This window comes from Podarcis cretensis (genome assembly GCF_951804945.1).
Source record: "Podarcis cretensis genome assembly, chromosome: 1".
NCBI lineage: Eukaryota > Metazoa > Chordata > Lepidosauria > Squamata > Lacertidae > Podarcis > Podarcis cretensis.
The window spans coordinates 81,370,588-81,393,925 of record NC_137170.1 but is presented as its reverse complement, the minus strand read 5'-3'; the positions used below and the strand labels follow the sequence as shown (position 1 = coordinate 81,393,925).

The 23,338-nt window shown below is 46.0% G+C and overlaps 1 protein-coding gene and 2 long non-coding RNA genes across 9 annotated transcripts in view; 1 reads left to right on the top strand and 2 right to left on the bottom strand.

Moving 5' to 3' along the window:
* B4GALNT4 (beta-1,4-N-acetyl-galactosaminyltransferase 4) overlaps positions 1–23,225 on the top strand; it is a 171,865-nt gene extending 148,640 nt beyond the window's left edge. For all 6 annotated transcript variants that reach the window (XM_079970085.1, XM_079970087.1, XM_079970089.1 and 3 more), the window contains 11 exons: positions 4,726–4,869; positions 6,662–6,771; positions 7,445–7,545; positions 8,414–8,508; positions 10,113–11,397; positions 12,583–12,896; positions 14,649–14,802; positions 16,068–16,140; positions 16,232–16,385; positions 18,699–18,825; positions 21,388–23,225. In XM_079970085.1, coding sequence (XP_079826211.1) covers positions 4,726–4,869; positions 6,662–6,771; positions 7,445–7,545; positions 8,414–8,508; positions 10,113–11,397; positions 12,583–12,896; positions 14,649–14,802; positions 16,068–16,140; positions 16,232–16,385; positions 18,699–18,825; positions 21,388–21,502 — 2,672 coding nt within the window. In that variant the 3' untranslated portion in view covers positions 21,503–23,225. The remainder of the gene's footprint in view (positions 1–4,725; positions 4,870–6,661; positions 6,772–7,444; positions 7,546–8,413; positions 8,509–10,112; positions 11,398–12,582; positions 12,897–14,648; positions 14,803–16,067; positions 16,141–16,231; positions 16,386–18,698; positions 18,826–21,387) is intronic.
* Positions 4,876–23,338, bottom strand: part of LOC307212868 — a 71,562-nt gene continuing 53,099 nt past the window's right edge. The window contains exons 4-5 of one of the 2 annotated variants that reach the window (XR_013837250.1): positions 7,260–7,380; positions 4,876–6,108 (exon numbers count right to left, since the gene is read on the bottom strand). This is a non-coding gene — a long non-coding RNA (uncharacterized lncRNA). Of the gene's footprint in view, positions 6,109–6,777; positions 7,381–23,338 lie in introns of those variants that run through there. The other variant, XR_013837251.1, reaches the window with a different exon arrangement.
* LOC307212880 lies at positions 19,742–20,664 on the bottom strand. The gene is made up of 2 exons (XR_013837253.1): positions 20,553–20,664; positions 19,742–20,023 (listed from the first exon to the last, which is right to left on the bottom strand). It is a non-coding gene; the product is annotated as an uncharacterized lncRNA (long non-coding RNA).

Genomic DNA, 23,338 nt, shown 5'->3' with positions numbered 1-23,338 from the left:
CTTGCTTTCCTGCAACTGTATCAGCTCCAGTCAGGTGGCATGAATGGAAATCCTGCCTTGTCAGTGAGCTAAACAGATGTGACTTGAAAATCCAGGAGGCATATTTTTGTAAATAAGAGTGAGGCGACTTTTATGGTTGCCTTTTGAGTGCTTCAGAGCATGAAGGCTTGGTTGGCTCTTGTGTTACAGCACAAAAGTTCTTATATCATACTTCTTATTTTTGTGTCATTAAGTGCTTGTGTGCTACTGTCTAGTAAATTTTAGGGCAAATGCCCAAAAGGGGGAAATGAAAATAAGTATGTTTTATATTTGTGTCTTATTTACTGTAGGCTGCCTGGGGAAAGGAATGGAAGCTGGAAATATATATTAAGCATTGTTGAAAGCATCAATTTTAGCATTCAACCTGGGGAATTAGAGACTGGCGTTGCTTTCATTGTGTCAAAAGCATCTTTTCTCTCACCATAGCTGGGAAAACTTTAATCACAGCATAGGTTGAAAGCTTTCAGAATTGTTGCTCTGATTTATTAGGATGCTTATTTGACTTTTTGTTTTTTGCTACCAAGGCTTGCCTTGAAGGAGGCTTGTTATTAGCATTATAGGAACAATATTGAGGGAATAAACATTTGCCAAATCAAGCAGAGATGGTTTATCTGGATAATTTGGGTTTATACAAGGACCTGCTTGAAGGTCCCACCCCTGACTCCTGAAGTTGCCCATTTGTTAGCTCTTGTGTCTCTGACATCCACTATTAGTAACCAAGCCTTCCACATTTCCAGTCTGTGTCACTTAATGAATCTATCCACCCAGATGTTTGCTCTGGCCCTGTTTCTGTATTAAAGTGTGTGTGTGTAAGATACGCAAGAAAATTCACATTTAAATATGCATTTTAAAATATATTTCCCCCTCAAAATATTCTAAGCCTATTTTCTATCAAAATATGCATTTTATATATGTTTTGGTTTTCGAGCCAATAACTGCACCAGACCATTCAGAAAGTGCAAAAGCTGCTGGCTAGCTTAACTTCCACCCTGCATGTTAGTCTGGGAGGAGTGGATCAAGACAGTTCATATTGGGATTTGCAAATATTGAATTCCTCAAGTTCCAGCTCATCATTTTGGAATATCTGGTCAACATCATAAGCTAGTTTTACATCAGCAGAACCCTTTTGTCTGCAGTTAACCTAGGCAACAGGGAACTTCCCAGGCTTTTGTCAGCTGAGGGTTGCATTGAAATTCCTCACTCTGCCCTCTTCTGCTGTTCATCCGGTTGGGAGGAGGTGTTCTTCTTTACTTTTTCCCTAGTCTCAGTGGGACCACAGGATACAAAAACATGCCAGTATAGCAACCCCCACCAGTGCCTGGAGTGGTGGGGTGTGCATGCGTGCGCCATGCCATGGGGTGGGGCATCCCAAGTGGGCAAGGCAAGCAGCACAGGGCATGCCGCCCCGGCGAATATATCCCTCCCAGCAGGGACGCACCTTGCATGTGCCAGTCCAGTGCTGTCGGGAAAAGTGTGGGGTGTGCCACCAGGAGGGCACCTGGGAGCGACACCCGAGAGGACCATTTGTGAGCACTATGTAGAAAGCACTGCTCAGTCTCTGAATGTGGTGTAACTTCCTTGACCAAGGCTGTCATGAGAGCACTAGGTAGGTAAATTATGTACAAATAGGGAATGGCCGCAATAATAAAATCATTTATGTTTGTTTCCCCTTCCTCAAGGGACAATCAGAAATGCCTGATGTAGATTTACCCTGTCCCCAAACACAAGTTATCTTGACAGCAAAAAAATCGCAAGCAAGAACCACCTGTACTTAGTGATGGGTACATCTGCCTTTCTTCCAGCAGACCATGCACAGGCTGTGCTGACACAAGAAAAGAGAGTTAATGTTGCCATTCCTCTCCCTTGTCCCAGGCAACCAGGCTGTGTGAGCAAGCCATTGCTCTTTTCAATAGAATGATACACAGTGCAATTAACTTCTCCAGTATGTGCTACATAGTTCTTCCCTTTTATATTTTCCTCTCCCTTCCCTTTCTGTTTTAAAAGAGGCTTGTCTTATTTATTGATTGAACAGAGAACTCGGGAGAGTTGAGTGCGAATGTCTGCTGCTCTGGCATTGCAGTGTGAAGCCACAATTTGAGCCTCCCCTGCCCTTTTCCCCTCTCCACCCCCACATTTGAACCCTCCAGTCTTCGCCAGGTGAAGAGTCAACCTGATTGCTAAGCTGACTTTTTGCTGTGCTAAGCACTTTGACTGAAACCTGCACCCCTTGCTTAGGAGAAATCGAAATGGCATTAGGTGCTGCCAGTTGCTCTCAGGGCAGGCAGTTTTCCACCCGATCGCCTTCAGAGCAGCACACAAGGAAATGGTGTTGTCTGCTGTGACTTCACGATCTAATAGTGTTTAGCACTCTGCCGCTGAGGGTTGTTGTTTTTTCACACCGAAGGTTATGCCTCATCCAAAAGGCACAAACTGGTCTTGCCAGAAACCCCCTTGCTAAGGAGAGGGAAGGGAAGTTCTGTCCCACAGGCAGAAGCCCTTCGTGTGAACAGGATGACGTCATTGGATACAATCCTAAAGCCTTTGATCCTCCTAAGATAAATGATCAAGGAACCTAATGGAAGGGCAAGTCCCCATCCTTTTTTTCCTCTGTCGTTTTCACTGTGCCTCCTCAAAAAGCCCCTCTGGGAGGTTGGGAGCCTGCCGAACAATTTGGGATGGAGCTGCTGCAGGAAGGAGGAATTGCCGCACAAGTTAGCTTAAGGGAGGAAACTTTACCAGCCTCTCTCCACCAGAGTCCCCACCCCCACCCCCACCCCCACCATCCCATCCCACATGGATCAGGAGACTTTGCAGAGAGGTAAGGGGAGAAGAGAGGCAGGAAACTCATTCCATGAACTTGCTTAACTTAGAATCTACATCAAAGTCTTTCCCCCCTTTTTCCTTTTCTTTTAAAATTAATTGGTGCTTTTTTATGCAGTCTTCACAAGTTCCTTTCTACTAATGCCTTCTGCTTAAGGCTAATAGCAGAAGCTAGCCCTGGCTGTTGCACAATCCCAGCTGATGGTGTGTGTCTCTGCCCCCAGCTTTTTTCAAGCTGCATTGCGAGTGAAGTGTGTCTGGGCGCAGTGGTGCAATTCAGAGTTTATTACGTATAAAGAGCTTGCCATTTCAGAAGAGAGCACAGTGCTGGAATACTGGAGGTGGTGGCAGAGTTAAATAAAAGGAATTGCCATAAAATTTTATCAAAAGAGCTGCCCTTTGAAAATTAACTCCTTGATAATTAGCCGAATAGCCCTCTTAGGAATATTCTGCTTGGCTTTTTTGTTTTTTGCGAGCACAGTATGTCTTCTGGCCTTATTCACCAGCCCAGTTTAACAGATCATTTAGTCTGTCAGTTGATGTGTGAGTTCTGAGGTGCCTTTAGCTCTCTTGCTTTACCAGTTCTGAAAGTTTATCCAGGAAGGCTTTGGCTAGAACTGAGAACAACCACCCTGTATTACAGCTGTGAGCCATAGAGCCACAAAAGTGCCTCCCCTCATGTAACCGCAGCGCTGATGTTTTCCCCATGAGCGCCATATCATTATAGCTAGGCTTGTGGAGTCTTTGGCCAGCTCTGTTTTTCTGTACTGTGACTCTGCCATATCAGGTGACTGTGTTTTCCCCTCTGCTTACTAGGATTGAGTGGGAAGACAGATGAAGAGATAGTGGCGGAGGGCAGCCCTTCTAATTTCTTGCACTTCTGTGCTCGCCTTGCTTCAGTTACCTAGTACGGATCTGTGCAAACAGACAGCCTCATCTAATAAACATGACATTAGAGGCAGCCAGCACTTAATTGATATGGCATTTCGTTCCTCCCAGACACCGATGATGTCGTTCCTGGCAGTCTTGTCGTTTCTTGCAGGAGGCGGGGCTGTGCTTTGCCTTTCTGAACACTTGTATCCCTGGAGAAATTATTCCTTGCTTTGCTTTCTGTTTGTTCAGAGGCTCAAATATTTTCAGACTAACCCTGGTGGCGTATTTAGAAGTAGGTAAATGAGAGGCATCTGGAGATATGTGAGCTGCCAGGCCTGGGATGGCATGAGCTGCTTTTGACCTTTGCTCGGTTGAGTTTAGGTGGTTGTCTAACTGACACAGTTGGCACAGGGTTCTCTTTAAGGAAACGGAGGGTGCTAATTCCCTCTGGAGCAGAGGCAAGACTGGGAGGCTGGATAAAGATTTTATGCTGCTTCCGACAGTTGGAGCCTGTGACGGAAGGTCTCTGTGTAGAGCATATAATGGCCTTGATGTGGCCGCTAAGTATTAGATATAGCTTTCCATCTCAGAAGCCTTATAACTGTTTTGCTCCAGACTTGGCTCTTGAGAGAAGCCATATCGGTGCCTAATCCCATGATGCTCCAAAAAAGCCATGTATTCCTCTTGAAGAATTGAGATATTTAAAGCAGCATTCTTCCTTCCTACCTTCTTCTTGGGTTTAATAACATAGCAAGGCCTGCAGGGGTCTTGGGCATACGTATATCTTGCACCCAGAAATATAACCAACCACACACACCCTAATTCACCCAAGATGTGCTTCCTTCCTTCCTTGATAGCTACACCTGACATTTGTGGGAAATCCTGGAGACAAAAATCAAGTGCTGCTGCTATAACTATAGGTGTGAATTTGCCCTTCACTAAGTCACCCACCCTCTCTGACCCCTCTCTTCCTTCTCCTCTCCTCCCCTTCAGATGAATCCAGCCTGAAAATGAATGAGGTGGGGCATGTGCCTCAGTCCCTCGCCAGCCACTCTGGCAGCTACCTCTGGGGTGCGCAGAGAGATGAGCATGGAGCAGATATGCTGAAGCCTGACCCTCGGGACACTTTCTTCCTCAGTAAGTGAGAAAGGTCTTCCAGTGAAGTCTGTTTGCTTGCCATTGCAGTAGAGGAAGAGGAATGGAGGTGGGCAGGGAGGCAAGAATGAAGAGGCACTTGTGGCGTTGCCTATATTAGCAGGGGCGTGGGGGTTTATGCTTATGCATGCATAAGTGGTCTCAGTTTGGGCAAGAGCTTTGGCATTGGGTCAAGATGCCTCCTTCTAGCTTTTGCTAACACTGCCCTCACGTCCCAAACTCTAATGACAGCGATGGACAACATGGTGCCCTCCAGGTGTTGTTGGACTACAGTGCCCCCCAGCCTAAGCCAAAAGGGCCAGTGATCATTCATTCATTCATTCATTTTATTTGTCTGCCGCTTTCCCACTCGAAGCAGGTTACAACAAAGAAACAGGGATGCATTTCAAAGAAACACTACAAAAACAATGTTATAATATTGTTGCAAAGCAATTGCATAGTAACAATTTCATCATAACATAGGAAAACCAAAATATAACAACATACCAGAAAAATCACATTTCTATAAACGTAACAAAATTACTTGAACAACCTGCAGCACCAACCAGTAGCAGAAATAACAAGGGAGCTTCACAGTTTCACCTTACTCCTAGAAACACCTCTGCCATGATGTTGCTCACAATCCTTCTCCTGCAACAACACCTTCCAAGAACGAAGGGTGGAGTAGCTGGAAAAGCCATGATGTTAGGGAACATGTTGGGGAGTTGTAGTCCAACAACATCTTCAGCATATTGCCATAGAATCAGAACTGTAGAGTTGCAAGGGACCCCGAAAGTCATCTAGTCCAGCCCCCTGTGTTGGCTCCCTTCGCTGTAAGGAGGGGAAATTGGTGGAGCTCAAGAAAGAGCATATTTGTTTGGAAGCAGCCTACCCATGAAAGAAACACGTTTGGGGAGCATTGTATCCCCCTTACTGTGTTTTGATGCAGGATAGAAAGAGCAGTCAGTCAGTGGAGAGCTAGCTAAATATCAGTGTCTGCAGCAATAGGGTGAAGGAGGCATTCATACAGGATATTTATTGATCTGAAACTATGAGACAAGATGATCACCTTTGCATTTGCCAAAAGTGAGACTTTTGAGATGGGGAAGGGAGTCGATTTTTCCAACAAGACTGGATTAATCCTGGTCTCAAAAGAAGGTATGTTGACAGAAGATGGTTCTCAGTCTCCAGGAATGTTGAGTAACACTATAATGACCTCTTGGGGAGATGGTGGCTTACAGTCTAGATCAAAAGCAGAAGACCTCCAAGATATAACAGTCATTGTGGATTAATTCAGCCCAGGCTATCTACAGTGCCTGTGCCTAGCAACATAAAATTCTGTCCTTGTGCTGAGAATGGATACTTTTAACAAGTATAAAATTAGCATTTTAAAAAAATCATGCAAATTAGCTTATTTTTAATAATTTGTTCTACAAGTTTTACTACTTAACATTAATTCTGATTTTCTAGCAGTGATGAGAATTGAGCTATGGAGGACACTGAACCTCTTCACACTCACACACACTCCTAGCAGAAATCTTAGGCCTATCTGCCTTGCCCTTAAGCTTGTTTTTGACTCTTCCACTAAAAAACAAATCAGGAGATCACATTAATGAGTGTTACAAACAACAACAAAAACAAAACAAACCCTCTTCATGGAATACTACATGCCAGGGAGAAGAATGTCTGGTATTTATGTAGCAGTCCAGAGAGTAACAGTCTAGGCAGGTGGACTCAGGAACCGCTGGGTTTGATCCTGTGGCTTCTTCCTCTTGCTTAACTGCCTTTATCTCAGCTCCCCAGATCGAGCCGTCCCACGTGGAGAATGTGCTGGTGCCCTGTGCTTACAGCCCCACGTACGTGGTGAAGGATTTCCCTATTGCCCGCTATCAGGGCCTGCAGTTTGTAAGTGTCCCCATATGGGCTTTATAGCCTAGCTTTCTCTCTGTCCATGGAGAAGTATCTCCACTACTTTTGCCATTACTCATTCCTATGCACCTGTAACACAGCACATTGCCCTGCAGTGGGGGGTGGGGGGCAGGCTATGCCTGCAGTGCTCTGGGAACCAAATTCAAAAGACATTATTGCTGGGTCATTTGGGCCAGCAGCATTAGCAGATTTTTTTTTAATAACAGGGACTGAACTTGAAGCTAGTGCACCATAAAAGATGGGGAGTTGGGGGCAAGATAGAAGGATGGGGGAGGGACAAAGAAGGGAATGGGTAAATAACTGTGCTGGCTGCCAGCTGAGCACTTGTAACCTGACCAAAAGCTTCTTTGATTCCTATCAAGCACAGAATGCAGTGGTGGGAGCTTGATTCTGAATAAATAAAAAAACCACAAAGGCAGATTTCAGAATCTACGTCACAATGTTTAGGCGTGTGCAATTCTCACCGCTCCTGGGTCCAGCTGGTAGTATTCGTGCCCACGGCCTGCCGCCATGTGTTTTCTGGGATGGGCCCCAGGAGCAGCTTCTCCTTCCTGCCCAGTATAATTCACCCCTTTCCTCCTCCACCTGTAGGAAGTGGAAACATACCTACTTTGCTGTGACTCTTCTCACCAGGTTGCCCCTCCCACAGGTCTACCTCTCATTTGTTTACCCCAATGATTTCACCCGGCTTACGCACATGGAGACGGAGAACAAATGCTTCTACAGGGAGTCTCCGCTCTACTTGGAAAAGTAAGTGTGAACCAGGAAGGGCAGTAAGGAAGCTGACTGCCAAGAGCTATCAGAAACCCATCAGATGTACTTTGTTGGGGGTGGAGAGATTGCAATCTCCTGGCAGATTAAGTGTAAAATGTGAAATCTAAGGTGCAGCAAACATGAATGGGGACCCTAGGACCGTAGAAGAGTTGGTGGTGAACCTGACCCTCTGTGAGTTGGTCACTGTTGTTTGCCATTGGGGATGAGAAATTTTACAGGAACTACAAAGTAGTCAACCTAGGGAAGGAACTTTCCGTTGCGGCTCAATTGGAATTGGCAAGAGGGGAAGAGAACTCAGTTCACATTTATTGGCCCTCTTTCCCTGACATCCATAACTGCTCTGAGTCATAATGGCATAATCCATTGATCTTGATGCTGTTCGGGATATTTCAAAGTCAAGTCTCTGGCTTTAGTGTTACCTCCCACCTTCCATTTTGTAATCTGTTTCAACTGCATGCAACTCTGTGGCAAACATGGCCAATTTGTGGTCTCTTCTACGAAGGGGCTCTGAAGCTCAACTTCAAGAAGAGACTCTTGCCATCAATATTATGTATATGTCTGCCGCTGTCTACCTCCATAAGAGACTACTTCATGCATCTAACAGGGCCCAAAAAGCTTATACTACAATGCATTGGTAGTCTTCAAAGTGCCACCAGACTGTTGTTTTTACCACAACTGACTACAGTAGTATGTCCCTTTGGAATCTGTGAAAAAGTAGGCTGGGTGCCTCTTACAAGGATTCCCTGCTAAGCAAAAGCCCCCAGGCTTATCCTTGAGCAACACAGGTGTGTGTGTGTGTGTGTGTGTGTGTGTGTTATCTGAGACTTGTCGCTTGGCCCTCCAGATTTGGCTTTTACAAATACATGAAGATGGACGAAGAGGAAGAGGAGGAGGAGGAAGATCCACACCAGAGAGCCTTTCTCTTCCTGAATCCTGAGAGTAAGTAGTCTTTGGGAAATACAGCATCCTCCAATCGGGCAGGAACCACACTCCGATCTCTGTCCATTTTATGAGCAGCTTCTGAAGTGTGTGTGTGTTTATGTAAACAGAGGCTGGAATCCGTCAGGGATTCTCTAGCTGTGATTTCTGCATTGCAGGGGGTTAGATTAGATGACCCCCGGGGTCCCTTGCAACTCCACAATTCTGTGATTCTGTGTGTTTCGGTGGTGTTAGAACAAGCAAGTCTGTTGTGCCACCCACTTACAGGGATTGCAGTCCCAGGCAGGTTGTGTCACGGCAACAGATTGCTTGGTGAGGATGGGAGAGTAACTGCAGGCAGCTATTCACCAGCCTGGCTCCTGAATGCATTTACAGAGATTCTTTATTTTTTGTCACTTTGATTTCCCTTGTGACTCCCATGCAAGAAAGCTGCCATGAGATATACCGTATTTTTTGTGTATAAGACTATATTCCCCCCTATTTTTTCAAGTTTAAAATTGGGGGTCGTCTTATACACGGAGAGTGCATATGGGGGATTTCTTTATTTGGAGTCCCAAAAAATAGGGGTCATGTTATACACAGAAAAATACGGTACCTATTGCCAAAGACTGGAATTCTTGGGGTTTATGCCCTGGCTACCTCCATTAAAAGGGGCATGGACAAAGTCACTGCCACCACTGAACACCTGGGAAGAAGAGTATCTGGTTCTTGCCATGTTCTGTGGGGAGTTTTCTGGTATCTTTAGCAGCTTCCTAATCTCTGCTGACAAAATGCCTCTCTCCCACCTCGACCTCTGCAGGCAACCTCTGCAATCCAGAGGCAAGCTGTCCAAGGGCCCATCTGTGCTGAGACCAAGCTTGTGAATACCTTGAAATGCAATCAGTACTCCCCCCCCCACTCCAAATCTTGTTTGTAGCAGCAAGAATATTAGACCTTTGCCATCCCTTTGATATGCAGCCTTGACTCTCCTCAGTTAATTTATGTGATTTTTACTACTTAGTATGGAGGAAATTCTCTCTTGATTCATCTGGTTGAAATGTACAAAGGATGAGGGCAGGGCTATGCCATCCAAATGCCTTGTTAAGTCCCAAAGAGACCCAAATTATGCGTTTAAAATTAATTATTCAAATCCGCACGGCGTGTACACATTTTCCCATTTTGCATGAAGTCATTTAGTTAATTTTGATCCTACAGACTGTGCTGACCAGCACCAGGGGTAGGGAAAGAAAGGTCATTAGGGATGTGTAGGCCAGAGAACATAACAGGAGGCCCTGAGGAAAGGGCAGCTAGACATGGAGGAACCATGCGTGCTCACACAAAGCATCACTCCCTCAATACTAGAGACATTCACAGACACAGCCTGCACTTTTCCCAATCTATTTCAGGGTCTGACCTCATGCCATGGTGGTACACAGAGACTTTGCTTACCAGTACCCAATACTCACCCTCCCCTGCTTTCTGTTCCAGGCCTTCCCCCAACCCCTTCCTTCCTCAGCTGCCTCTTGCCTTAGAGTCCTCCAAACCCTTCTTGCCTTCGAGTTTCCCCTGCACTTGGGCATGTTACCCATGAGACTTTATCTGCTCTGCTGCTGGTTATTTTCTAGATTTTCTTGAAGAGGAGGAAGAAGGAGCCGACAGTCCTGAGCCCACCGACCCACTCCCTGAGGACAAGGACAAGAGCCCGGGTGTTCTGGATCCAAATGTGTTCACAGGGCTTCAGAGGAAAGAGAAGCCCCTTGTCACAAAGGATTATGGGAATGATGTGGACTACTATGCCTTCAACCAGAAGCAAAGGAGGTTTAATGAAGAGGGGACCCTGACCGGGCAGCCTGTTTCCACAGGTACAAACACTGGACCGAGCCAGAGTCCTGTGACTCCATCAAAGGCACCCCAGGCCTACAGGAAGGCAGCCCCTTTTGGGGAGCAGGTGGTTCTCTATGGCCGGTCCCTCAGCTGGGCGCAGAATCAGGAGGACGAAGAGACCAGAAGGAAGGAGGGCGAGCTCGGGCTGCTGTTGCCACCTAAGCGAGGCAGCTCCCTCGGCCTCCAGCCTCGCCTCTCTGTGCCTTTCTTTGCTGGGAAGGCCAAACAGCAGAACCCGAAGGAGGAGGGGCAGCCCAAGAAAGAGACCAAGAAGCCCCCAGACAAGGTGTACGTGACGCGGCTGCAGCCCAGCAAGAAGAAGGCCCCGTCCCAAAAGGAGGCTTTCCCCGGAGTCTTTCTCTACCCCAAACTGCCCAGGAAGGTGCACTTGAACTCCAGGCTCCCTCAGCGGCGGCCTGCTCCCTCCAGCAAGCTGCACACCATCCCTGGCCATAGGACCCCTTGGCTCACTGGCAATGCCTCCAAAGAAACAGACCCTTCTAAAAGGAAAAGCCAGCGGGCCAGCAGGAAATGGGAGCAGCTGTATGACCAAGAGGCCCCCAAGGCCCGAAGGAAGCAGAGGGTGCAGCCCAGTGCCTTGAGCCTGCCTGCAGAAGGGCTCTTCAGCCAAGAAACCTTTGAGGTCACCACTGCGGCGAGGACCACCCTGGATTACAATTCCTCTGAGGTGGTGCTGCCTGAAGGCGTGCGGGTGACGTCCTTCCTGCGGATGTCTGAGATGACAGAGTCCCAGCAGGAGGAGGGCCCAGAGAAGGCCCTGGGGGAGGAGGCCGAGGAGGAGCTGTCCGATTATAGCTACGAGAACTCTGAGCTGCAGCAGAGCTGGCTGGAGGACTCCATCAACTGGCAGAGGACGTTCAGCGTCAGCCCCGTGGATTTCGAGCTGCTGCGCTCGGACTGGAACGACCTCCGGTGCAACGTCTCGGGAAACCTGCAGCTGAGCGAGAGTGAGGTGGTGGACGTGGTGGCTCAGTATATGGAGAAGCTCAACGAGAAGAATGGCGGGTAGGAAGGGAGAACTGGGGTGTGGAGGGGACAGTGTCTGTACAGTAGGCAAGGGCTGAAATGCGGACCCCACGCCCACCCCTTCCACTCAGGAGACATACAGAGAGTAAAAGAGCTTACCCTTTGGGAAGATGTTGCATTCACTTAGGACAGCTGGAAGCTCTCCTCTGATCAGTGGGCAAAATCAGTAGATATAACTGAATTGAATAGTAACTGAGGCCTAACACTACCCCTGGGAAACGGAGGGGCAGATGAACTCTTGGGGTAATTGTGACAAAACAGATAACGTTTGCACAGAAGGACTCTGAGAAATCAGGCTTCTACTTAGTCTTTCTGCTTGCTGTAAAGCAGAAATCGGCCTCTAGTTCGATCCAGCCAGAACTACTACTTCTGAACTACCAGCAGATTCTCCTAAGTCCCACTTCTCACAAACCTATGCCCTTGTTCCTCCTACCTCTGTTAAGTTGTGAGGCACACAAACAACTTGCTGCTTTATTGAAGGCCTCCCCATTTATGGAAATGCCTAAAGAATCCCCCTGTGAGAGAGCTGTGGAACTCCTGCTTTCATAGACCCTGTTTCTGCTGATTAGGCCTGTTTGGAGCAGGGCTAGCCTACGCAAAAAGATTATTGTTCCTGTATTCCCTGTAGCTGCTAGGAGAGCATTCTGTGTGCATCGGGGTGTCTCCTAATCTGCCCCTACAGATCCTAAAACAAGGAGAAGCGTTCCTGGAGTGGGGAAGGGCCCCAGTGAGAGCACATACCGTGCACGCAGTACCTCAGGTTCAGTCCCTGGTGTCTCCCATTCAAAGTGGCAGTTCAGGGAGCAGATGATGGGAAAAGACCCTTCCCTGCCTGAAACCCTAGAGAGCCACAGCCAGTCAAGACTAGACAGTTGGCGTGAACATAACCTGACCAGGCTCATATCACCACACCATACATTCAAACCACATGGCTTTCCCCAAAGAATCCTGGGAACTGTAGTTTGCTAAGGCTAGCTCTGTGAGGCTGGGGAAACCCAGGCAGATCAGGGGGGTATAAATAATAAAATTATTGTTGTTGTATGGGGGATCCCATATACTTTAAATGTACGGTCTGAATGTGATCCTGGTGCAAGGTAGCTTCTTGCGATGAGGGTATTTGGTCTAGGCCGGGACTGCGTCAGCTTTCCATTCTCCCACTCACAGCATCTACACCCTCTTGAGGATCATCAATGTGGAGAAGAGGCGAGACACGGCCCGGGGCAACCGATACCTGATGGAGCTGGAGCTGATGGAGAGAGGCCAGAGGACTGTGCGGCTCTCAGAGTACATCTATGTCCTGCTGCACCAGGGAAAATCAGAGGACAGCACTGAAGTGAACCCCGAGGGGCCTGCAACGGTGTCCACTGAATCTCAGCCATCACCTAGTGCCTGGAGCCTGCTCTATGGGAAGCCCATCCTGTGCCGACCTCTGCGGCTTAGCTGGAGGCACAATGTTATGGTGCATTTTGTGGTGCCAGGTAAGGGACTGTCCCATAAATGAATGGCTGCTTTTTTAGGGACTAGTGGAATGAAGGGCGGGTGGCAAAACAAGACTGGCAACCACCAACAGTGGCTTTTTTAAAAAAGTGTGCTGAAAGTAGTTTGAGAGATGCCTTCCTTTCCCCTGCTTTTGTTTTACCGTTACCTCTGCTCAGACATGTTTTGCAGTTTCTTTATAACAATGCAGCCGCCTGCAAAACTTGTTTTACCAGAGGGGAAATTGGGTTGAGTCTGCATATCGCAGGCAGCGATCCTTCATTCATTCTGCCTTCATTTCTCAGGGCAGGGGGTAAGGGCATGTCTTTAGACCAAGAAAGGTTTGCTTGGGACCTTGGCCCAACTCATGGGTTACTCAAGGGACAGCGTTGCTGCCTCTCCACTGTTGTTCCCTGGGGCACTCGGGTGACAGATGAAATGAGAAGATTTTTTTTTGTGTGTGTGTGTGTGTTGTTGTTTTTTTACAATATATCTGAGCTGCCATTCATCCTGTTGATTCTGTGTACCATACACATTTCATACAAAATATAACAAAAACAACTTCCTTTATGACAGTGGACAAATGGACAGGCTATAAGACTATAGAAACTAAAAGCAGGGTGAGGCAACCTAACCCTTTAGAATCCCTTGATAAATAAAAACATCTTAACCTGACACTACAAAGACTGTATTATCAGCACCAGGTGTACCTCTTTGGGAAAATCACATGGGAAATATCTTTATCCATACCCCAGTTGGGAAGCTAGTTCAGGAACTGAACTTCCCATAAGATCCCTCCCTCCCACGAGATTTCCTCATTTTGTAAACTATAAGACTACTACAGAATACAGATGTGAGGCATTCTGGCTTTCCCCCAACTAAAAGGCAGTGAAGAGGCCATGGTGTTTCACTTACTTATAGTCAGACAGCTCTGTGTACCATGTCCCCCCCCCCAAAAAAAAGCAACAAGCCAAGTCCTGTGCCCCTGAGGGAAAGATAAAACCTGTGGCAAATTAATTAAAATTTGTGTCTGTTTACACATACAAAAACCATATTCTATGATGTGAATGTGGATGTGCCAAATATATGCCATGATCTGGAGTTAAGGGTGAGCAGCGAGGTGGCTACGTTTGGGGGTAATACCCAATGTTTCGGGATGCTAAAGACAAAAAGGAATTTCAAAGAGCTCCTAGAGATGCTCTCCACACCAGGGGGATGGGCATTAACCTGACAAATTCTGTTCAGTGTAAGTGTTGGGAGGATATCCTCATGCTGGAGGATAAAGCTGTCAAGGCTATCATGATGGATGTATACTACATCCGAGTCCAGGATCAGAGACAGCATGTCTCTGAGAACCATTTGCTGGGGAACAGCTGTGGGAGAATGCTAATGTACTCAGGTCCTGCTTGTGGACTTTGCAGAGGCATCTGCTTAGCCCCTGTGGGAAACAGCAGGTTGCTGGACTGGCTGGGCCTTTGGTCTGACCCAGCAGGGCTGCTCTTAACTATATATTTGTATTCACTCACTATGTAATTATTCCCTTCTTCTGCTCGCCGAATGCTGAATTGCCACAGGCTGAATGCCACTGAAGTCTTGGCTATGCTTGAAACACATGCTGAGAGTGTTATTCTCTTGCCACTGCTGATATGTGTCCACATAGATCATACGAGTCTTTTGTCATGAAGATGCTCCCCCATCAACATGGACTGAGCGTGCTTACAAATGCTAACAGCCTGTTTTCATAACTTGCACAGTTAAAAACCAAGCACGCTGGGTACAGCAGTTCATCTCAGACATGTCTAACCTATACTTGAACACCAAGGATGCCAACTTCAACGTTATCCTGGTAGACTTTGATAGTGACGACATGGATGTGGAGAAGGCACTTCAGGAAGCTCACCTGCCCAGGTAATGCAAGGAACATTGGAAGCTCTGGAGCCTGTCTCATTAGGTTTCTGTGCCTGCACAACTCAAGTCTTGAAGCCACCGCTGCTTGATTTCTGAGCTGGACCAATAATGATATCCAAACGCATTACTTTGGATGATACAGTGGGTACAGTTGGCCGCTAGGTAGATAAATAAAGCCATTTAAATTATCTACAGTTTTATTTCCTCTCCAGACTTTTCAGTATTGTGCATGACTAGCCTGCTTTTTAGCTGTCTGTAAACATGAGGCTTGAAGAGCAAATGGCAATAGCAGAAATGCCCTAGATCATGTGTGTATGGAAAGAGGGGGCAACGATAGAACCATGCCTGCTGAAATCAGATGCCCTATTAAGCATGTTGTGTCTGTGTGCACCCTGCCCTTGCTACATCCATTTCTCCATTCAGTCTGTGTTATGATGATGTCTTTGCTTTATGAGTTGTGACCAAATACCAACCTGATTACTTAATCTGCAAATAATATCCTTATGGCTTCAAGTTTCAATCAGTTTAATTGGTAGATTAAGACTGCAACTCTTAGCACACTAGAGAGTACACCCCACTGAAAAGAATGGCATTACTTCTGAATTGGCATACATAGATTTGCACTGTAATGGACTTTAAACTTTGCATTTTAAACGAGATCCTTTGCATGTTTGCCTGTAAGTAATCCCTCTGAATTTCATGGTACTTCTTCCCAATTAGGTGTGCAACCATAGTTGATTAATCAGTGACAGACCACTTTTAACTAGTGGGCCTCAAAGTTAAAGGACAGTTATTCATTTGCTGAGTCTCTTTTCATTCAAGCATGTTACTAATAAAGAACAAGAAAATAGTGATGTTCCCTTCTAAAAAGAAGGAATAATCTATTTCCCCCCATTAAATTGCAAAGTATTGCAACCCTTTCAACAGCTCTAAAATGTATCCACGTTGAGGCTAGGGTAGCATGCAAATTTATTTAAATATACTTAATTCAGTTGAGTTAAAGGTATATCATTTAATCAACTAAAAATATGTAACTGTCTCTAGCCTGCCTTGATTGTAGTTTGGTGTTTTCCTTCAGTTGGTGAGACTCATATCTGTTTCCACCTTTCTGGTATTTGGAAGTCCCTGGTGGTTAGAACCAGGTTTCAAAAGATGCAAAAACAACCCCACAACTTTGGGCTTACACACACAAAGAGAGAGAGACAGAGAGACACACACAGAGAGAATCTCTGCACCTATTTCACTGGTGTGCATCTTCTTCACAGATACCAATACTTGAAGCGCACAGGAAACTTTGAGCGCTCAGCAGGACTGCAGGCCGGGGTTGACGCCATAGAGGTGAGGACCGAGGGCAAAGGGGATAGCTGTTCCCAAGACTGCTTCATACCTGATTGTCATGGCTTGTCTGTGCCACTCTTTGATCCCTCAGGATGGCAGCAGTATTGTGTTCCTGTGCGACCTGCACATCCACTTCCCCCTCAACATTCTCGACAGCATCCGGAAGCACTGCGTGGAGGGAAAGCTGGCTTATGCGCCCATTGTCATGCGGCTGGGGTGCGGGAGCTCACCGCGAGAGCCCAATGGTAAGTGAAACATGTCTGGCTGCTGAGGAAGTGGAGGAGGCTGGACTGACTGACTGTCTGAATGAATGAGGCTGCTTACGTGAGAGGCAGCATGGCTACATTCCTCACATAGCCAGCTTAGTGTTGGGCAGCAAAAATTTGTTAAATAGCCAAACTGCTGGCACAATAATTGTGCCCTTGTTCCCATCTAGCCCTCTTAGAGGATGCCTACAGACACACAACGCAGATCACTGAGATCACCTGGAGGAGTGCTGTTAATTGTCCCCCAATTGGCCCCAACTAGACGTTGGGCATTTAGTGTCGCCTGTCCAATGCTGTGGAGCCCTCTTCCAGCACAGATTTGGCAAGCCACCTTCACTTTTAATTTTCTTGGAAGTCTCCTGAAGAATTTTTATGCCAACAGGCCTATACAGCTGCTTAAAACTTTCTTGTGTAGCCAGTTGTTTTAATGATTGTTCTGCACTGCTTTTGGTGCTTTTTAATTTTTAAAAATTTTAAAACATGTTTTTATATTGCTGTGCACCACCCTGTGTGAGGGTGGGATGTATGTTTCATAAATAAATAGAAATAAATAAAAACCTCTTATCTGAAACCCTCCTTAAAACTTCACTCTCATTGCAAGAGCAGAAATAACATGCAGGTTGACAGCTGCTCTGTAGGCTTCAGCTCAAACCTCTTGTGGCTCCGTCAGGGAAGTTTTGTATCCCCTTTGCAACCCAGCAGAGAAAAGCCAGACCATTTGCCTGAGGGGTGCACCACAAATTCAGAAAAGAACCCAGGAGTCTTGGGCTCTGACTCTCCTGCTGGGAAACCTAACTTGGCTGCTCTTCTCTAAATGGTTTTGACAAGAAAAGCCCTGAATAGTCACGCTGCCAAGTGAGACTGTGGAGAGAGATTCAGCATGTGTGGGGATGTTTTAGCAGTAGAAAGCAGCAGGGAAGTGTGTGTGTGTGTGTGTGTGTGTGTGTGTGTGTGTGTGTGTGTGTGTGTGTGTTAGAGAGAAAGCATACACCAAAGTTATGATTTTTAATACCTGGTGTTATTAAATTATTTATTATTGTGTCAATGGGTCCATATATTTTATCTGAAATCTTCAGGCTATCTGGACTTTGTGCAGTAGGCATTTCTTTTTTGCCAAGTACTTGTCACTTGAAATCTGTTTCATATTTTTGACCACTGTGTTGAAAATCTGGGGCAGAAGAGCCCTGGAACAGATTGGGCAGCAGAGTGAATATGCTTGCCTTCTCCCAGGGCTCTGACTTTGTTAAGAACTGCTGCCAGTCAGCACGGACAAGGCTGTCTAGGTCAAGTGAAGCTGGGCAGGTACTGGAACAATGTGTGGAGGCACTAATGGGTTGGATGAGGGACAGTAAATGGAAGCTAAACCATGGTGAGATTGAGCTGCTATGGATTGGTGGTTCCTGGGACCAGGAAATAAGAATGTCTGTTCTGTACAAGGGTGCACTGCATCACTGGGACAGGTGCATAGTCTGGGGTGGGGGGGGACTCCTGGATTTTACTTTACCTGGACAGGAATAACCCAGCTGCAGCAATCCAGGTACTAGTAAGCTCCTGCAATCAGCTCTATGTGAAACTGCCCTTGAGGATGGTCTGGAAACTGCATTTGGGGCAAAATAACAGCAGTCAGAGTGTTAATGGATATGTCTGCACAAGACCATATAACACTGGTTCTCAAAGACCTGCGCTGGCTGATTGCATGTCACTGGGCCTTGTTTAAAGTTTTAGATGTAAGTCCTAAATGGCTCAGGACCTGGAGATCTGAAGGAGCGCTTGGGGTTGGCTGTGGAAGGTTCTTCTGCAGTCCCCTTGTTAACTGGAATCAGGCAATCTGGGACTTGCCAGAGGACCTTCTTGGCAATTCGCACCCTAGTGGTGGAATCATTTCCCCACTGAGCATGTTGGAGGGGGGGGTAACATGGCCCTGTTGTTTGTAAGAATAGATAGATCAATGCTTTTTCTTTGTATTTTCCTTTTTTGTTTTAATTGATGCTTGTATTTTAAATTGTTGTACCTTGCCCTGAAATCACTACTGAAGGGGGGGCACAATATAATTTGTATAAACAATGAATAAAGAAGAATAGAAAGAAGTCCTGGTTTCGCAGAAGTTCATCTAATTAAAGTTATCTCTATACGTGTTTTGAATCCACATGAGATAATATTTGCTGCCAGCAGAGGACAGAGTGGCTTCTTTGGGTAGCAAAATGAATGGGAGACCAGAACTGTCTAGGCTCTCAAACATAGCCTTGCTTCCATGTCAAGATCCCGGCAACATTCTTGGTTCATTTTTCTCAGGCTACTGGGAGGTGAATGGCTTTGGTCTCTTTGGGATCTACAAATCTGACTTTGACCGTATTGGTGGGATGAACACAGAAGAGTTCCGGGACCGCTGGGGTGGAGAGGACTGGGAGCTGTTGGACAGGTGAGATTTCTGGGATGGCCCCGGCCCCAAAATCCCCCAGTGCTGGGTAAAGACCTGGTGCAGGACAAGGCAGGTTTATTGACTCTGGGTACATAGCTGGCAACATTTGGTGTAGAGATGAGGATCTTGAGGTCTACTGCACTTTGCAGAGGCGTCTGTCACAAGTCAATGATGTCATATGTGCAGGCCTCAACATATGTAGCATGGTTCAAGATCCCTGTTGCCATCCCTGAGCAGCACCACGCAGACAAATTTAATGCCCTAAAATACTATTATGTTTATGTTAAGGAAGAAGGTGATATTCTCTAGCATTCTAGACTCTCCCCCCACTTTTGTTCTTTCCTCTCTCTTTTTTGAAGAACAACAAAATTAACCCTTTCCTTCCCCAACAGCAATGTTCTAACCTTTTTTAATGAAATTCTTTGGAGGTTGTGTTTTCTGCTGCTGCACACACACCTACCTACATTTTTAATTGAGAAGGGGCAAACTGCAGCACAGCCTCTCTCTCACCTCTCAACGCAAAGCTGTACCGCCCCTCCATCTATTGGATGTTGTTCAATTGACTTTGAAAAGGGCCTGGGGCTTTCATGCCAAATCTGAAATGTGATTGGAGCCTCTGCTGTGACTTTGCAGAAATGCCCCAAGGCTGTTGGTCTACTTGAAGATTTTTTCATTTCAAGATGTGCCACCAATTCCCAGTTCCTTGTTGTAGTGTTCAGAAGGCCGGGATGCTGCATTCACCCTTGATTTTAACCTCTGCTTAACAAAGGGGAAGCCATTCACCCCAAGGTTTGCACAGGAAACCTGCAAGGTCTCCCTGTCCCTGACGTACACTGGGAGAAGTGAAACCCCATCCCCTTAGTTGTTAGACGACTGATATATATATTCTTCAAAGAATAATGAAAGAGCCAAAACCGGGATTTCCTCATACTTATCATCTATTTCTTACATTTATAGGCTTCCTTTCAACCAATCTGGTAGAGCTATCAAATTATCAAAATGTCTTTAGAAATTTAACCATGTAGAGTAAATTGATTTTAAAACTTGCATGCCAACATTGCAGGGTCACATAACTCAACTGAGGGCCCTTCGATTGCTGCAGTCTTAGAACAACCTCCTAATTTTCTTTGGGGTGCTGCCAGCACACAGCAGAGGCAGGGGCCTTTGCCCCCACCAGTGAATTTTGGCCCCTTCTGCTCTTCCACCGAGAGAGTCATAAAAGAAAAAGCATTGTTTATCTGTCCTGCAGAACTGGCCCCAGTGAACTGTATCCCTAGCACCAGGTAGTGTTAGAAAAGCAAAAAGCAACACTTTCAAGGCTTGTCGGTATGACCATGTCTTTCATGAGTGGTTCAGCCTGGAAACATGGTGAGGGAGATGCCACCATGCCATAGTTGCAGTTTTGGATTTGGCCAACCACAGTGATCCTGTTTCTTGATAGCCTTTGGATTAATATGGACCAGCACAGTAACTTTCATGTCACTGTGAGATCTGTCATTGTGAGGTTACTTTTGAGATCTGGTGCAGACGGCACTACAAGTGGCTGGCTCCCCACAAACTTACCATTCACATGAGTGGTCTGCTCATGTAATCATGATGCCAGAAGAGATCACTTTTTTTTCTTCTGTGACCAGAAAAAACTGCAGGTTCCCAATTTTTGTATTCACAAAACAGCCATGATACTGTGTGTTTGCTCTTCTAACATTATGCTGCTTATGAATATGGACCACTTACTTAGCATTTCTTTTCAAGGAGTAACAGGCAGCAATACCAGTTCTATCCTCTCTTATGTCAGCATGTTTGACACCCGAAAAGGTCGCCATCTGGAAGCAGTCAGATCTTAGCAATGAAGGATGAAGAAGACAAGAATTACTTGTCAATCTGAGGCCTTTATTTTTGCAGTCGGTGGTCAAAGCAATTTATATATACTCACAATAATAAACAGAATATAAATAAAATATGCAACTAACAACAAATCCCTGCATGCATATCCTTAGGCACTAAGTGTTTGCCCACATCAAAAGATCTTACTTTACCCTTTGGAAGTTCAAGCTTTGGCAAAGCTTAAGAGAGAAATTTCAGAAATCTGGATTAGCTGATGAGAATCTCTCCCTAAATGCCATGCAGTCCAGCAGGTTTGTTCAGGTTTGCTGTATGGGTTTACTCAGAAGTAAGTCGCAGGGAGATGAATAAGACTTCTTTGAGTAAGGGTGTTACAGCTTTGGTTTGCAAATGACACACTGAACATGCTCTCAAATGTGTATGCTAAAGAGGTGTGAAGGGGGTATAGTTTAGGAGGCAGTCTCTAAAAGGTGTTTTCACGCATGACATTTAAAAGTAGTTTGTTCTTCAGTTACCACACAATGATAACTTAAAATCTCCATTGGCAAAATGTACATTCCGTTTCTTTCCCACATTATACCCTGTGTTAGCAAGGGTGAGAGAGTCTCAGCATGTGTTTTAGTGGCATAGTTGAAAGTGGTTTGTCCTTAACAGATGTTTAGTTGGAGGACTAAATGACCTTTCTGTCTCTTGATTTCCTTCTGTTTGGCTTGCTCACAGGGTGCTTCAGAGTGGGCTGGAGGTGGAACGTTTGCGACTCAGGAACTTTTACCATTACTACCATTCCAAACGTGGCATGTGGAATTCACGCAGCAAGAAGACACCCAAAGACTAAACACCAGCCCTGCCCTCAGCTGATCCCCACTCCTGGTCCTCTTCGGGAGGCGAAGAGGAAGCAGCAGCTGCCATCTTGGCTTTGCTACCTGTGACTCGGCACACCTTCCACACTGCTGCAGGTGCCCTTCTGGGTGCAGCATCAGTCAGAGGCCCTGTGCAAGGGCTCTCGGGAGTCGAGGGTTTCTACTGAACTATTTAAAGCAAACCATGTTTACTTTGGGATTTTTTTGTGACTTTTCTTAAGGGATCTAATTTCTTAGTCAGAAATTGCATTTATTAACTCAGTAGTACTGAAAGGTCGGGATTCCTGCTGAAAGGGAGAATGGGGTGTGCCTTCCAGTATTACTACAGCCAGGAAGGAAGGTGCTGGGACCGCTACACAAAGCTCATGCAGCTGCCAGGGGAGGATCACGGTTGTTACTTGGCTCATAGTTTTGGCACCTGAAAGCAAAGGAAGAATCTTCAGTGTGACAAGTGCTGTTCACTCCTGAGGTGACTGGGCCTCAACACTATCTCATGGTCAAAGTGGGCCCTCAGGATTTTGAGGGAAAGGCTCATGTCAGGTTTTTTTTTGGGGGGGGGTTCAGTCTTTCTAAGTGAATTTTGGGTTTCTGGCCCATCTGCATATTTTCTGGATCTGTCTTAGGTAGAGGCAGCCCCAAATCTAGCCCCCTGTGATCTTCCTACACGTACCTGCTGCTTCTGTGACTGATGAAGATCATGCTAGGATGGGGTTGAGGGAAAGAGTTTCAAGAGAGAGAGGGCACGATCATGAGAGCCACTTCAGATGCAATAATCTTGCTAAGGGGGCTGAGGGTATAGGCACCTTGTGCTTCCTGTTCTTCCACATCTCAGTCTTATCAGAAAGAGAACTTGCACATCTTCCCTGCGCTGGGGGTGCAGAGACTCCCAATGTGAGCACATATTCCAGATAGGAACAGTACAGTTCTCTTTCACACTTCAGTGAAATGGCAAAGGAACAGAAAAGTATTGAGGCCCTTCCACTTTCTTTTCCCATCACAACAAATTCGCATCAGAATTGGCTTGCACCCTTCTCATTCTTCCCTTTCATCCTTCATCTGTTGTTTGAATGTACAAGGAAAGTATCGAGTAGCTCTCTGTGCCATTTGAATGGCCACAGAGAGAGTAGGTGAGTTTCTGTATAACCATCAGCATTGGAGCAGCCAGGAATTAAGGAGAAACCCTGGGAACCCATGAGTGCTGAGTTGCTCAGTGAGCCTAAGCTTCCAGTTACTGCCCACTCTTCTCCAGTCACCCAACCAAGCTAATGAAAGAAAGCTGGGTACCACCCTCATGCTATGAGGTGTGAACACCCACCACCATAAAAACCCTCATTTTGGGGAGGGGATTGGATAGCTAGGAAAATCAGGATGGGCTGAAAGAGTGGACTGGAGGCCCATGTTTTCCTCTAGTCAACATTACTTCCAGAGGAACCCCCCTCCTTTTCCACACACAGTTGGAGAAGTAGGTGAGGTTTCACTATCCTCAGGTTCATCTTCACAGGCTGCTGTGGTTGGGGTAACAGAAAGGGATGGTGCAGGAATCAAAGGAGGGGAGGGCACAACAATATTTCCAAGCTAATTTCTGTGAAATTATGAGGTAGAAAGCTGTTTTCAGAAAGTTATGTCTGGTTTTGTTTTATTTTTTTATTTTTATTGATATTGTTATTAAAAATAAAGTAAATGTCTTGGTTCTGATTATCTCCCAGGTTTCAGTTTTGGTGCTTTGCAAATGCCATCTGAAAAAAGATTGATTTCCACTGCAAAGATCCTTCCCCTCCCAGCCATGCAATGGTATAGGAAGAGTATTGTGT